Source organism: Balearica regulorum, chromosome 3 (genome assembly GCF_011004875.1).
Source record: "Balearica regulorum gibbericeps isolate bBalReg1 chromosome 3, bBalReg1.pri, whole genome shotgun sequence".
In the NCBI taxonomy this organism is placed as follows: Eukaryota; Metazoa; Chordata; class Aves; order Gruiformes; family Gruidae; genus Balearica; species Balearica regulorum.
Genome location: NC_046186.1, coordinates 89,938,964 through 89,956,223, shown reverse-complemented (window position 1 = coordinate 89,956,223; position 17,260 = coordinate 89,938,964). Strand labels below are relative to the sequence as shown.

At 40.8% G+C, this 17,260-nt stretch overlaps 1 protein-coding gene across 1 annotated transcript in view; it reads right to left on the bottom strand.

Moving 5' to 3' along the window:
• CRIM1 (cysteine rich transmembrane BMP regulator 1) overlaps positions 1–17,260 on the bottom strand; it is a 195,154-nt gene that overhangs the window by 61,812 nt on the left and 116,082 nt on the right. Inside the window, 1 exon segment of the mRNA XM_075748869.1 lies at positions 5,642–5,824. Within this exon segment, the coding sequence (XP_075604984.1) occupies positions 5,642–5,824 (183 nt within the window).

The following is a 17,260-nucleotide window of genomic DNA, read 5'->3' as shown; positions in this document are numbered from 1 at the left end:
CAGTGCTAATAGCTGTTGTCTTATTATAAGCCATTGTATCATGTTTATGACACTATCAAATTCTGAACATTCATAGTGAAACTGTGCAAAATTTCTACCTCTACCTGGCATTCACTCCTATTCTGAATTTTAGTGATAGTACCAATTTTAGCAAAATGGTTTAAGCCAACATAAAACCCAGGTGTTTGGGAAAATAAGACATTTAAAAATCGTTTCCTAATCTCTTCACTTAGCACCTTTTTTGTTTTATGATTACCTTGCATCTGTAATTAATTATTTTGACCCAGCCCAAAATCAAATCATACACAAACAAGTTAAGTGAATTTTATCATTCAACTTATGCATGGGATTCTGACTGACACAGGAATACAGGGAAAGCACAGAAAATCTATGTAAGACTTGTGTTATTTGCAATAGTATTTTATCGCGAGTCAAAGCACAAAGTTCCTGGTACTGTTAAAAGGTCAATAGTATTTAAAGCTATAAATTGAGCCCAGCAAATTACATGTCCTGATGCTGAGGAATCCTACAGGACTTTGAGAAATAATTCTTCCTGGAGCTAAGGCAAGAAGGGCTTGTGCCTGTACTACACAATGCATAGGGAATTTACCATTTACCATTTCAAAATTATTGCAGAAAAGAAGAAAGGATTCAATTTCTTCATATTTCTATCAGCAAGAAAACACTAGTATGAAAAAATTAATCACCTTGAAAATCAGTTATAAAATAATCAAATAGAAAGAGAACAGGTAGGGGAAAAGCCATCTCTTCACCAACTAGAAAAGCATGAACGGGCAGGCTGTTAGGTATACATTCTGCCCACTTAAAAGACTTATCTTGTTAATTTAAGTGTCACTTAACCTGAGTTAAGAAAGCTATCAGAGCTTTCTTTTCTCTTTTTGCCATGTTTAAGGAAAGCAGGAGAATAAACGACTATCCAATCATTCAGGAATGAGAAATCAGATTTTCTTGATCATACAGTCAGAATGGTTTGGGTTGGAAGGGACCGTTAAAGATCATCTAGTTCCAACCCCCGTGCCCTGGGCAGGGACACCTTCAACTAGACCAGGTTGCCCAAAGCCCCATCCAGCCTGGCCTTGAACACTTCCAGGGATGAGGCATCCACAACCTCTCTGGGCAAACTGTTCCAGTGCCTCACCACCCTCACAGTGAAGATTTTTTTCCTAATATCTAATCTAAAACTACCCTCCATCAGTTTAAAGCCATTACCCCTTGTCCTATCACTACTTGCCCTTGTAAACAGTCCCTCTCCAGCTTTCCTGTAGGCACTCTTCAGGTACTGGAAGGCTGCTACAAGGTCTCCTTGGAGCCTTCTCTTCTCAAGGCTGAACAATCCCAACTCTCTCAGCCTGTCCCCATAGGAGAGGTGCTCCAGCCCTCTGATCAGCTTCGTGGCCCTCCTCTGGACTTACTCCAACAGGATCATGTCTTTCTTGTAGTGGGCCCCCAGAGCTGGATGCAGTACTCCAGGTGGGGTCTTAAAAGAGCGGAGTAGCAGGGAGAATCATCTCCCTTGCCCTGTGGGCTTGATAGGGAAGGGCAACTGACATCATGTACCTGGACTTGTGCAAGATATTTGACACTGTCCCGCATGACATCCTTGTCTCTAAATTGGAGAGACATGGATTTGACGGAGGACCACTCAGTGGATAAGGAGTTGGCTGGATGGTCGCACTCAAAGAATTGTGGTCAACGGCTCAATGTCCAAGTGGAGAACAGTGACAAGTGGTGTTCCTCAGGGGTCGGTACTGGGACCAGCACTATTTAACATCTTTGTCAGCAACATGGACGATGGGATCGAGTGCACCCTCAGCAAGTTTGCTGATGACACCAAGCTGTGTGGTGTGGTTGACACGCTGGAGGGAAGGGATGCCATCCAGAGGGACCTTGACAGGCTGGAGAGGTGGGCCCGTGTGAACCACATGAAGTTCAACAAGGTCAAGTGCAAGGTCCTGCACGTGGGTCGGCGCAATCCCAAGCGCGACTATAGGCTGGGTGAGGAATGGATTGGAAGCAGCCCTGAGGAGAAGGACTTGGGGGTATTGATTGATGAGAAGCTCAACATGAGCTGGCAGTGTGCGCTTGCAGCCCAGAAAGCTAAGCGTGTCCTGGGCTCCATCAAAAGAGGCCTGACCAGCAGGTCGAGGGAGATGATCCTGCCCCTCTACTCTGCTCTCGTGAGACCCCACCTGGAGTACCATGTCCAGCTCTGGGGGCCCCAGTACAGGAGAGACATGGAGCTGTTGGACCAAGTCCAGAGGAGGGCCATGAAGCTGATCAGAGGGCTGGAGCACCTCTCCTATGAGGACAGGCTGAGAGAGTTGGGATTGTTCAGCCTGGAGAAAAGGCGGCTCCGGGGAGATCTAATTGCAGCCTTCCAGTACCTGAAGGGGCCCTACAGGAAAGATGGTGAGGGACTGTTTATCAGGGAGTGTAGTGACAGGACAAGGGGTAATGGGTTTAAGCTGAAGGAGGGTTGATTTAGATTAGATGTTAGAAGGAAATTCTTTACTGTGAGGGTGGTGAGGTACTGGAACAGGTTGCCCAGAGAGGTTGTGGATGCCCCATCCCTGGAAGCGTTCAAGGCCAGGTTGGATGGGGCTTTGGGCAATGTGGTCTAGTGGAGGGTGTCCCTGCCCGCAGCAGGGGGGTTGGAACTAGATGATCTTTAAGGTTCCTTCCAACCCAAACCATTCTATGATTCTATGATCTAGTGCCACAAGCCCTATCAGAAAAGCACAAAACAGCAACAAGCAAGTCAAACAGGGCCAGATGATTTGACAAAAGACCCTGTAACTTGGCATCTCAGTCAGCTAAGCAGAAATTAAATTACAGCACACCAGAAAGCTGTGCTGCCATTCAGCAAGATCTGGACAGGCTAGAGGGTTGGGCAGAGAGGATCCCAATGAAATTCAACAAAGGCGAGTGTAGGGTCCTGCACCTAGGGAGGAACAACCTGTGCTGATCAGCCAGTGACCCTGCTGTTTTCATGGGACAACAATGCAAAACCAAGAATTTAGGGCAAAGTGTCCCTACACCTACACTGGGCTGTTCTGGAGCACTGCCTGGGCCCGGGAACCACACATTTGACTCCAACAGCTTGCAACAGCTCCCTAATGCTTGGTGAAACCAACCAGCACCAGCTTCCAGTGCAAAACAGCCCTAGGCAGCCTTTGCATGCGATACACTTGTGGGGGCAAGTGAAAGGTCCTGCACCTAGGGAGGAATAACCCCAGGCACCAGTACAGGTTAGAGGTTTACTTGCTGGGAAGCAGCGCTGCAGAGAAGGACCTGGGAGTCCTGGTGGACAACAAGGACTGAGCCATGAGCCAACAGCGTGCCCTTGTGGCCAGGAAGGCCAATGGTATCCTGGAGTGCATTAAGAGAGTGGCCAGCAGGTCGAGGGAGGTTATCCTCCCCCTCTACTCTGCCCTGGTGAGGTCACATCTGGCATATTGTGTCCAGTTCTGGGCTCCACAGTTCAAGAAAGACAGGGAATTACTGGAGAGAGCCCATCAAAGGGCTACAAAGATGATTAGGGGACTGGAGCATCTCTCTTATGAGGAAAGGCTGAGAGAGCTGGGACTGTTTAGCCTGGAGAAGAGAAGACTGAGAGGGGATCTCATCAATGCTTATAAATACCTAAAGGATGCGTTCAAGAGGATGAGGCCAGACTCTTTTCAGTGGTGCCCAGCAACAGGACAAGGGGCAACGGGCACAAACTGGAACACGGGAAGTTTCATCTGAACATAAGGAAAAACTTCTTTACTCTGAGGGTGACAGAGCAATGGAACAGGTTGCCCCGAGAGGCTGTGGAGTCTCCTTCTCTGGAGATATTCAAAACCTGCCTGGACATGATCCTGTGCAACCTGCTCTAGGTCATCCTGTTTTAGCAAGGGGGTTGGACTAGATGATCTCCAGAAGTCCCTTCCAACCACTACTGTTCTGTGATTACTTGAAAAAGAAGATTGTACTCAAGAAGTCATTATCCATTTTATTCTATCTACTAAAGACCTGTCTTAAGTAGACATTTCCATTGCAGGCCTAATACACATGAACTCATCAAACCCCAAATGAAATGTTAGCAGGTTTTCTTGACAGTCTGATTCAAAGGTTGCAAAAATGGAAAAAAGCCAACTTTTAACACTGTATGATGATATGGCAGAACAATTTATTGATAAATCATGAGAGCGCTGTGTATTTAAATCACGAAATAGGATGAAGGACATATCTATAGCTCTAAGTCCAAGACTAAGGACCAAGAAGTCTAGAATCATGTCTCCAACTATAGTCAATAATGACTGTCTAGATCAGATCTTAAACACAGAGCAAACATGGACTGGTATCTCTAGAACACTTCAGCCTACATTATTTGTATTTTAACTTCTCTACATGTGAACATCATGTATCAACCTAGCTGATATAAATTAATACACTAAAATATACAAAAATACAAATACTCTTTAAAGAATGACTTCCTACGTTACCTACCCTGATATTTCATTATCCAGATTTTGTTTTTTTAAATCTCTGAAGAAGTTTTCAATAGTTTGTAGCAAAACAAACTGCCAAAACAGTATCCTTCACTAGATCCTGTGCTGATTGAGACAGTCCAACTCTTATAGCTGCCTCTTTTAGACTCATTTTTACAAGGTTCTTTACTTTCATAATTCTCTGTTTGGAATGAAGCACAACTATAATGGACCATTTGGCTTATTTGCTCCTGCCAGGAACTACAGGAACACTGAAATTAAGTACACTACATAAAGTGTCTGAAAGTGACATTGATAATTAGATTCCTCTCCGCTTAGGAGGAGATTTGAGATTTCCGGCTCAATTTGCTTACTGGGAAGTCATTCCTAAATTCACATTTAAAGACAGGGACCAGGAGCGCTTCACAGGTCTTTGTCTATGTTGTGGCCATAACCCGGCCCCCACTAGGGCAAGACCCAAATGCAGAGCACCAGCCCCACCTCCCTCCCCTGGAATCCTGGTTGTATTCTGGCAGAAGATGCGTCAAGTATGTTCTAATGTAAGCAAGAGGGTCAGCATGAAATTTCCCAGACAATTCTTTTTAGGAGGACCGCAGGCCTAGCAACCAGAGGAGAAGGCTGTCAAACAGGGCAAAGGAGGAAGAGGAAAAACACTGAAGTCAAATCAGTGCCCCGTGTCTTTGCCGTAATTACAGAGAAGGTGTATGCATTGCTGTAGCTGAGCAGAACAAGACTGGAAGAAGCAGGCTGCAAAGCAATGGTAATGTTTTCTAGGGCCACCACAGGAGAAGCCTGGTGTAGAAATTAGGAACAGTTTCTTATGACCTTTGGGAAGAGGGCCCCCCCAAAAAGTACTGCACACTTGACCATGTCTGAAGAAGTTCTGATGCAGAAGGGAAAGGAAACCCAAACAGCTCTATATAAAAAAGGCAGAGTGCCAACATCAGAGAAGCACTGCAAAAAACAAGACAGCACATCAGACACAGGAGAAACGTGGAAATAAACTGAATTAAGGAGGAATCTGCAACCTTTAGAACAAAATAAAGCACTTGTTTGCTCATTTGCATTGAAAAAAAATGTTAAAAAACAGTGGAATTAAGCAAACAGGACTGGAAAAGATACTGTACCTTCACACACTGGGCAGCACTCTCCTTCTGGCACATAGTACCTGTCGCAGTGTAGCTCACCACACTGGGCAGAGAAACAAATAGAGACCCCGCCTTGGCATCGACAGAAACGACAAGCATCCATTCGAAACATGTCTCCATCATAATATTCCATGCTGTTAAATATGCAAGTTGGCTTCACTTCTGCAAGAAGAAGAAAAAAAAAAAAATTACAGGTATGGCTAAGTGGGAAATAGTTAAACTCATGTTGCTACTGACAAAAACAGATATAAAGACACAGCTGATTTTTCTTTTGTTTTTTAAACTCAACATTTTTTTTTTAAGAATGGTATATTTGATTGTGTGTTTCAACAATGGAAGAAAATAAAATGCTATTCAAAATTACTTTCAGAGCAATTATTTACAATTAAAAGTCTTAATTTTAAAAATTAAAATAATGAAGCAAGGTTAAAGCGTTATTTTTTCTTCATAGGAGTTAAACATGTCTCATTCTGGACGAGCCAGAAGCTACTTCAAATTTCAGCACATGAAGCAATAGCTTTTTCTGTTTTAAGAGTTTCTGATGTTTCTTAAGTACAATCTTCCTTTCTGCAGGACTCGGTACACAGGTGGATAAATTGCACTAAAGCTGTCCAATCCATAGGGATATGTTTAAAAAAACCACCCAACAAACATATTTTGTGACTGCACAATCTGTTACGCAGAGCTGAATACCTGTCAGTTCAAGCAACCTGGAGTTGCACTAGTCAGCTCACATCTATACTCCCCACAGAAAATAACCTCAATTGTAATAAATATTTACGTGATTGCTTTAGTGTTTCAAAAACATAACAAGACTATTTCTTGTATGCCTCCATCTACAGCAGAGCCCTAATGCAGAATTAAATCCAAACTTTGTGAGAAACTAAAAGCCTATGAAAATTCCCAAGTATTTTGGAAAGGATGTTGCCTATTTACTTCATTAGAATTAAAAATAAAAAAAGATGCTAACTAAAACAATGAAACAGTTTGCAGATTTAACCACTTTTTAGAATTACTATTATTTTTTTATACTGAAGAAGTTTGAGTCCAGATTATGAAGCAGATCCACACTTCGTGAATGCATCATAGGGTCTCCTGGGGGCTTTTGACCTTGCAGTTACCTCCCACACGTGAAATTTCCTCCACCTCCACCACCTATTGCCAGCAGAGCATGTTGTGTCCAACCAGCCTGACACACACACAACTGCAGCTCCACAGCCCAGGGCTGAATCATTGTGACTCAAGACACTGTAGAAGAAATACCCCAAATTTATGTTCAACTATAATACACCACATTAGTCATTAGGAAATCATGACTTCACAGTTTCATCATTACATTACTCAATGACTTAAGCCTCCTCCCTCTTCCCCACTTCAGAATAAACTTTTTGGCCTTCTATGGCACTAGCCCAAGACACCTGAAAACAACTTCCTCAAGTAAAAACAGATGTTTTTTTTCCTGAAGCTACAAATCTAGCAGTCTCAAAAGCCAAAGGTTCTGCAAACAGGAAGCTACTTATTTCAGCAAAGTCAAAATTAAAAACATTACCAAACCAGAGAGAAAACCATCGCATTTCATGACATCTGAACTAAATATAGCAAAGGAAAAAAAGGACAATTGCCTGTGCTGCTGATTTCTGTAGAATACATGGAAAAGACTACTTACTCACATGTGTAATGCCTAGTCACATAGGCCTGAAAACTGTGTCCACTTTGTGGTCAGGTGAGTCTTCTTTTTTGGTTAGTGCTCAATATCATATGGGAGATGCAAAATATTTAAATGAAAATTCAGGATTTGCAGATTCCTTTCCACCCACCCCAATTCTCTTATTCTTGGGGGCTAAAAACTTTTCATCTGAGTTACTCTTGACAATGATACAGGTTTTCTTTAAAACTCTAAAGCATTTCAGGGACTCCAGTATTTCTTTCCACATACGCCTATATTGAGCTCTGGCCTCGAGTCATTTAATATGATTGCAAAGCATTAGAGTTAAAACTTGGAAGTATCCTGACCAATATTTGATTTTTACATGCCTGTTCCGTCTTCAAGGCATAATGTAGAAAGCAGCATTTAAAAAAAAAAAAAAAGAAAAAAAGACTAGGAGGAAATACCACTGTGTCCGGGAAAACAGCTATGACCTCATTAGAAAGCAATTCACATAAACAAACACTTGAGAAATATTTCAAGTTTATGTAGCTCAAGCTGTTAGTCTAAAAACCTTCTCAAAAAGGAAAAAGTGCCAACACAACTCAAAAGGCCCTTAATCTATTTCCTTCTGACTTTACTGTTTTGATTGCAGCTTTCCAGATTTTTACTGATTCCCCCCCCGACCTAAACAGTAAATCTGAATTCCTGCCTAGTTAGAAGTAGAAACATCATCCTCCATGAATTATCATTCATTTTTAAAATGTCCAAACAAGGAACTGTAAAACCTGAAAGGAAACAGTATGTTTTATTCCTACAATGAAAACCACCATAGAGTTTCACTATACGTGTATTTTTACTGTCCAGATTTATGGTAGTGTATACATTCATACTAAACTATTGGCCTAAGCCTATACATCCAGCTATGTGACAAGGATTACTTTTGTTAGAACCATATGTAAGACTGCAGCCTTAAGACTGAGTGAAGCTAAAACAAGCACTAAATGAAGAACTCTAGCTTTAGATACTCATAAAGTGGAAGCCTAACGAAAGAGTGAGCACCACACTGTGAAATCATAACGATGCATTTCTTCCACCATGATACGCCAGAAGATTCCCTCAGTTCTCTTTTTTTTTTTTTTAAAGTGCTAATTTTATTGTCTTACTGATCTATGTATGGCAGCCACAAAGGAGTAAAAGAACATAAAGCTAACATTAAATAAATGCATCCTTTCCTAAAGGTCAGTAACCATGAATTCATTATTCTGCCAATAAAGAGAATACTACAGGTAGAATTCTTCAAGTACCAAAGCTTCGCTGCATGACAAAGTAATTTAAATTTACTCAACTCCATAATGCAAACAGCTTAAACATCTCCGAAACCCCAAATCCCTTTTCTGATGCTGACTACCACAATGCCAGAGCGGGCACGTGACAGACACCCAGGCCATGGATTCGTGAGCGTGAATTCAGTGTCTGCCAGCTACCAGATAAGCCAGCAATCCAAGACTGATCGAGACCGAGCAGAGACATACAACTGCCCATCTCTGAAAGGAGCCAGGACAGAGCGGAGGGTACCCAGAACAACACAGAGTTTATACTGGCCGTGGAAGGACAGATCTCTGCTCCTATATGAAGTTAAGCACGACTAAGAGGCTGGACTCGATTGGGCATTAAAGTTGCTACCACAGAGTTAAATGAGAACTAGTTCTGGCACCAATTTAGCTCTACGGATCTCACAGCCACAGCCTTTTTGTTCTGGGAGCGAGAGCCCAAATATCAGCGTTGCAGCGAACTGCACAGCCTCACGCTACACAGACACAACCCACGCTTATTTCTTAAGACCTTTATCTCCAATCTGAACCGCAAACAGACACAATCTGTTTTATCAAATCAGTTTTCAAAGGTATTTTACCTTATACTTTTAAATCTAATTAAATACAGTTCTATTGGCTGCACTAGCCCAAAATAAAACTTCTGTTATTGAGATTTCTGTAGTTTCCCAATACTTGTGGTTTTCTTTGATTAGAGTCACGGAACAGCTCAGAAACACATGTGAGTTTGGCAATCCATCCCCTGCAAGGCAGCAATTCTGCACATGTTACACGGAGCGCATGAGATGCTTCAGGCATCAGCTGTCTATAGGCAAGTTTGGGCATTTTCTTTTGTAGTATCAGAAATTCCAGCTCTCCCCAAGCGGAAGGGAAATTCAAAACAATTTTCTGTTGTTTAAAAGATTAAAAGGTTCGTGATTCCAGCACTTCAGATGTTCTTCCATACAGAAGGATTTGTAACCAGACTCTTGGAAGGAACTGAGGCAAGTGCTGTGAACTTTCAATTAAATGAAAGGGAAGGAAACCGATAAACTTGAACCCTGTGTCCGTATAAGCAAAACACAGAAAAGCTTTCTGTTTTTCAAAAGCTGCACTGATAGGGACTTTAAAAGAAGAGAAGGGTACATTTCATTGGAATTAGTCCATAACAATGTTAAAGGACAACACACTGTATGCTTTTGTTTCCTTGCAAATATTTAAAACAAGCTAGGTAGAAAAAAAAATATTTAGGTTCTTACTCTTCAGGTAGTACTGCTTAGTGCAGTGTATTCCCTATTGACAGAACTGCAGGACCATTCTGAAAGTCCTCTGGTCCTGCACCTTCTAAAAAGGTCATCCAGAAACAGTGTGCGAAATTAAAACAAACCTGTAACTATTATATATAAATCAATGTAATTATTTATGCATGTGTTTACACAATTATTTATACATACTTGCACAGGTTAAAGGAAATTAACATTATGTTGTGGTACCTGCGGTCTGTAAAAGATATTAAAAATACTCAGGATGCTGAGGAAAATCAAATTCAGCAATTCAACTATAAAACAAAATGGAAATAATCAGATTTTTATAGTAAGGTTTCTAGAAAAGAAGTCTGCATCATCACATTATAAACCACTTTTATATCCAGTTGCTGCAATCTATATTCAGTGCCAACTTTGAACAAGCCTTAAAATTTTCTGTCCACCTCAGGAGCAGATCCCAAATCCAGTAACCTTTAGGCAGCTTCAGAAGACAACTCTCATGTAGGGTGCTATACATGTCTTTTTTACATGCAGTAGACAAGACTGCAAGGTGTTCCCCATAGGGACAGAAGACTTATTTCCCAGTCACCGCATCAGGTGGAGGTTGCAGCACAGAAAAGAGCAGGGAAAGATCTCCCAACCCAATCAGCTCTACCTAATACATCCCTGGCTTAATCTTCTTTAAAACCACCAGTAATCAAGAAACTGCAAGGGTAATATAGGTTAGACAGAAACAGCAAACAAACAGAAAGGAAATTTCCCTAGTTTCATTACTTTTCCCATCTTTAAGGTATATGTCCTACTGTTTTTTGCCCTCCTCCAATGTGCAAACTTGTTGCTAAGAAGAACTCATCCTGGGTATCCCTGCCTCCATCCTCTCTGACAGATAAAATGCACGCATCTCTCAATTGTAATTTTTCTTCATCAGGTCATGCTTTTCAGTGTTTGACTGTTTCTGTGGCTTTCCTCTAGGCTATCTCCCTTTTGTCTCTACCTCCTTCTGGAAATGAAGCAGTGCTATTTTTTAACACCCTGCAGTAGGTTACAGTCCTACTGCAGCAAACCACCAGGACAGCCAAAGGAGGAGCTGGGGCCACCAAGGGCCGTGGCTGTGGTCTAAAACCCCCAAACGGTGACAGATTTTCTTGGTAAAATCACCAAGCAATTCTTGGAAGCAAGCTATATTCTTCATAACAGAGGAATGTGTTTAAATCCCAGTAGTCTCTGTCAGTCTGTCACAGGAAAAAATACACGTTGTGATCGGTTTAGCCCTGGGCATGTTACCAGGACACCAGCACCTGACACAATCTCAGCACCACTGAAAGGTACTGTCATAGCCTATCATTCATTGCCAGTACATCTGTGACAAGCCTCCAGTGCATGAGAGAAGTTAAAAATTGCAGGAAAAAAGAATCCCCAAACCTGCAACACAAAGCTGTGGTTTGGTGTTGTAACAGGTCTAACCAATTATTCCATTCTTTGAGAAAAATATTTAATTCTAATCTTGTCCTCCAAAGTGTTTGCAACCTCGTCCAAGTTTAAGCATCTAGAAGTATCTGAGATTCAGAACTTACTGAAGACATGAGCTTTGCCAAAGTGAATTTTCTTTGTAAAAACATTACTACTTCAAAGTAAATACTAGAAGTATTTTTTTAAAAAACTTTTAAAACCAGACAGAACTGTACCATCTGGCATCTAATATTCTTTGTATACGACATACCATCAGTTCCACAGAATCTATCTAGCATCTTGGTTTTCATTAACTGATATGAATGGAAGAAATGAGTTAGACTTTGTCCTTACGCTATTTAAAACTCAGTCTCTACTACCCATTGACCAGCCCTCCCACTCAGAGTGAGCCACTGTAAAAGCTTTGAGTTGGTTTCGTGTCCAGCTGCGGTTCTGGCAATTGCTACCTCTCCTCTTTTATTTATTTACATTTTATTTATAGGCATCTACAAACTGAATATTTTTACTAGGAATTCTGGGTTGACTGGCCTTTTGACCACCCTTCAGTTTTGTGCATCTTCCTTTTCCCTCCTGTTTTAAATGTAACTGGCAATGACTTGCATTGTTTCAGATACTTTTCCCAATTTGACTATGGTGAATATAATCCAAGTTCAGAGGATCTAAAACATTTGAGTTGGTTTGGCAGACTGACTTCCTTTTCCACTATACTAGACCAAATTCTCACACTGCTGTGGCTGGTGATTAGCCATGATTTTCAAATACTGTTCAAATGTTCTGACTGAAGAAAAATCCAAGCAAAGCCAAAAACCAACCCCCCCCCCCCCCCCAACCACTAAATCTCTCTACCTTCTTGGTATCAGATTATCTTCCTTTAGTATTAATCTTCCTTTTATTACTTACCAAACAGTTTGTTAACTTTTGCTGCTCACAAGCTGCATTTTGCATCTTGTCATTTTTAAGCAGGTGCCTATTTAAAATTCTGTGGTTTTGGATGCCCAGAGAGATATATGTAGTGATTAATTAGGATCAGGACTATATTCAGGTCTCTGCTCTGGGACAGACTCTGTTACCCTTGCTCAAATCTTCATTTCTGAAGAGCACACGGAAAATAAATTAATGAAAGTGCAATGTAAGTTCTGTCAGGATTAGTGCAATAAGTAGTGGGCACTCCATGGTAATTAGCTGGTGTCCATGAGGTGTGGCACTTGGACTCCATTCTTCCTTCTTTGCTGAAGATTTTCCTTGCTGACCCAGTACTCCCCCCATCAAATCCCTTCAGTACTCATTGGTGCTCCCTTTTGAAACAGGTGATTTTTATTTCCCTTTAGAAATAGCAGAATCAACTTTATTGTTTTTCACACCATGAGCTTATTAATGGAACTGCAATTGCTGTGAGGAGTAGGTGCATCAACAGGTGACAAGAAGTGTGATTGAAGAGGAATTTTAATCTCTCCTCCAATGCAGTACCACTGTATAGAGATGCAAGCGTGAAGAAAGCCAGGAGGCATAGAGAAAAGAGAAATGCCTCACTGATGGTCAAATGAGGAAAAAAATTACAGAAGCAGTTATAAAACACAGGTTATGTGTCAGGTCAAGTGAATGAGCTTGATGATTTAGGAGATTACATCTATACCACCATGTGATCATCAGTACAGCCTGAAAGAGCAGCACAGAAAGGGTCGCAGTCTCAAGTCCCAGGGGAAGTTGTCACCCTTTCTTCCCTGGATCAATGCCAGTTACTTTCGTGCATGCATCAGGTAACCCCATTCTCAATGGACAGGGCAACGGAAGTCCACACCTCACCTCTGGGGGAAAGGGACGTGACGTGGGGCTCCAGAGCCACCCCTGGCAAGGCTGGACTCTCAAATCACAGCTCATACGTGGCCGTGGCAGAAAGCAGCCTGGTCCCCTCGACCTTGGACCGCATGGACACATTAACGAGGACCACTCTCACACACGCAGTTTACCATCTTTCATAAAGCAATCAGAGACGCTTTTAAAGTAGCACTTGTATTCAAGTAAACTTCCCGAGAAGTGGAAGCTCTGACTGACAAAAGGAAGCAGCTGCAGGATGCTTGGTAATTGCTCTCTCAAATTTCTAAGGCACAGTTCGCAGTCAGTACGTGCAGGCAGGGTTGGATACTCTCCTGTTTCCAAACACTTCCACTCTTCCTCCACGTGCAGCTTTCAATCTCTTAAGATTCACTTGTTGATGCTTGTAATTTAATGCTGAATCAATTTTTTTCCTTACAAGCTCTCCCAAGAGAAAAGGCAGCACACCAGGATTAGCAGACAAAAATCCTGGTGAGTAATATGTTTTGGGTGGAGCAGAAGAAACTTTGAATTAACTTCTGTAAAATGCAGGATCTGGGGAGGGACTGCATCTTGGGAATCTCTTGCTCAATTTTCCCCAAATTTATGTCATATACTATCTAGTATTCTCTAGAGGGAAAGCAGATTTCAGCTAAGTGCAAATAAGGAAACTTCATGGCAACTGAAGTAATCTACCTTTAAAAAAGCAATATATGCTCTCACTTTCACTGAAACATGCACTCTGTTACAATGCACTGGAACCACAAAGTAGGCACAACCTCATTTTCAGTTTCATATATTAAGATGAAATTATTTGCTATACATTTCCCATGTTGCCTTATTTTCTCTTTATGTACCTCACACATTTCAGGAAAAAGCACATTTGACTATGGATGTAGCTTTTCCCTGAAAACTTCACTCTACCCAACACCACTATACTAATCTCTGATTCCCATATCCAACAAGCGGTGATGTATATAGCTATATCAGCTACACTATTTTATGGCAGCCAGGGATTTAAATTCAGCAATTCACGCTTCTCTGTCTCCTTCAGGCTAAAATTCTGTTACATGCACAACCTGGGGCTTGCCCTGAGGGCCATCAAGAATGTACGATTAGGAGAAACAACCAGCTATCTTTGAAGCAAAGATGACTGACAAAAATCGTATCACTATTGCTTTGCAAATCAGTGTTTACCAACAGTTCCACAGAGTTGCAAGGTTTAATTTACAAATTAAACAATAAAAACCTTTCTTCTGACACGGGAAAAGGAGCAAGAAACAACAAAGTTGCAGTCATTCCTGTTGTCTGAACTATCATTTTACATGTCCAAAGACCTGGCAGGGTATGCTCTGGGAGGCCCAGGATACTCATACTGGATAAACCATGACAGAGGAACTTAATCAAAAGAGAACTTTAGCTTGATTCTTACCACTGTTTAAACAATACAGAATGACTTTCTTTACAAAGATGCTTTCCTTCAGAATAAAGGAATCACTACATGCCTCAATATCGACCTTCTAAATTGACTGCCCTTTGGGACAAGAACCACATTCTAACAACAGTAATACTGTGCATTAATTGTAATGATGAGTTCTTTTAACCACAGCGGTGTTTTAAAAAGCACAAGTTTTCGTCTCCAGTTAGTATAACAGTTTTATCTAAAATACTCTGATCTCCGCATAGATTCATGATGATTAAAACGTCACAGAGAACTATTAGGAGCACCAGTTTTCTGTAATATATTTTTTTCTTGTTGCCAATGAGAAAGTTGCTCTCAGCACTTTCTAAATTATTTCCTGCAAAAAAAATCAGAAAGAAGCTCAACCTATACAAAGATTGATCAGCCACAGACAGTAGGTACTTAACAACAAGCTCCAATTAAAATGAAATATCAGGACCATTTCCAAGCGGGAGTACACATTATTTTGGTGATAAATAATGTTTATATAATTATATAACAAACTATGAGAAAGAGCAGATTACACGTGATGGGAAGCTTAAGACCAAACCCAATACAAATCCGAAGCATGAAAACAATGATTAGTGGATTGATTTACTGCTGCATTTATCGTCAAACAGGCACAAGAACAACTCCACGATCAGCAAAGAATGACTACTGTAGGAGTTTCTCTCACTGGAGATTAATAGAGTTTTCTAAGACAGACTAACCAAAAGCTACTTCGAGACAGTGTGTACCGGTAACAAAGATAACCACACAAAATATACAGATACATTGTAGAGCTACATCAGTTTTATACTAAATCCAGGAAAAACATTTGTGAAAGGATGACTGATCTGTCCCAAAGATGCTCACAAACAGCAAAGAGAACATACTGCAGAGTCTCTACCTGACACGCATTTTTCTGCTCTTATTCATTAACTACCCCCTCAACACGGGCCAGTGCTGTTCTGCAACAAGAGCAGACCTCTTTCCTACAGTGTTACTCTGGACAGCTTTTTTCTCTGCCACCTCTCTAGAATTATTGAATTCTAACATTAAAAGGATGTTATAACAGCAGGAAAATGATGCTAACGTGACTGTGTGCATGTCCTTTTCATTCCATCCTCTTGCCTGTTTTCAGAGGTTTTCAAACACAGAAGTAGCTAACAGAACTCACTGGTAACACTGATTACACAACTTCCCCACTCACCATCTATAAACCCCCTAAGTTGCATTTGATTAAAACACACTCTTTAAAAAGGCATCTAATCCTAATTGGAAAGGATGAAGATAAGGAATTCAGCATCTTCCTGGCAGTTTCTGCCAACAGCTAACCACCCTCACTGCTGAGAACAGCATGTCCTAGATCTTACAGATTTGGCTCTTGTTACTTTGATGGCAATTTTTTTTTTAATTAAGTGAAGAAGTTGATCTAAGCCTATCACTGTAAGATATTTCCTCCATCTGTCACTAGTATCTACTATATCTCTTCTGCACTTACTAGTTTTTAAGACCCTTGTAAAAACCAAAACTGGTATTATATTCAACTATCAGTTTCATGAACAACATTTTTCCCCTCCTCTTCATTTTAAACTGACAGAAGTAATGGTAGGGATATATATACACACACACCAGTTTGTCATTGCACTAGACATTTATCTATTAAGTTTTTGTCAGAATTAGTTTTGTAGGAGTTTAGAGATGTGGCTTGCAATGTTTGTTCCTGATACAAGAACCACTTAACCATCCTGAAATGCACTTGAAAAACCCCAAATTATAAAGCAATGCAGATCAAGCTCTATGACTATTCTGTTCTCTTTACAAATGATCTGCCACACAATCCAAGCGTCACATATAGAACTCCTCGTGAGTAGTTTCACAGTTGCTCCCAGCTTGTCGATAAAAACATTTATCATCTTCCGGCTTCTATTTCCGCTTTCCAAAATGATGCATCATTAATAATTGCACCTGGAAGTTTCTCATTTCTAAATATACTTCAAGAGTTTTCAAGTCACATCATACAGCATTATTTTTAAAAATCTTATTGTAGCATTAAATAGCATAAAGACAAATGCCCTTTTAAAAAAAAAAAAAACCACAAAAAACAACCAAACCAACAAACAACCTAAAGTATGTCACTTTTCTGACCAAATTTCTCAAATTTTTTTTTTTAAGAGAAACTTAGTAAAAAGTTAGCTTTCATACTTGCCTGTAATATTTTAACACTGATGTTTTAAGGGCATACAACAAAATATTATCTCTTCCTACAAACTGTCATTTTCCTCCAATCTGGCCTTTCTTCTTCCCTCTCCGATATCGACTTCCCTTCAAAAACTCCTATTTTTTCTTCCAATTTACTCTGCCTCCATAGGCTACTGAGATGAAGATTAGGAAGGGGAAAGCCTGAGAGGCAAAAAGAAATCCTGACCCAAAAGCAGGTTGAACTTTTGGAGTGAGTTCCAGTGAGCAATAAGGCAATGAAGCACAGGGCAACAGTACTATGACAGTCCACATTCACGGTTACCTGTGAAAAATGAATATAACTCCCCCGTGGAAATAGGATATGAAAATGACTAAGGACAAAAAAGTGGACAATTTAAACAGTTCTATCTAACCCCTATGATATATACTGCAACAATTTTGATAGCA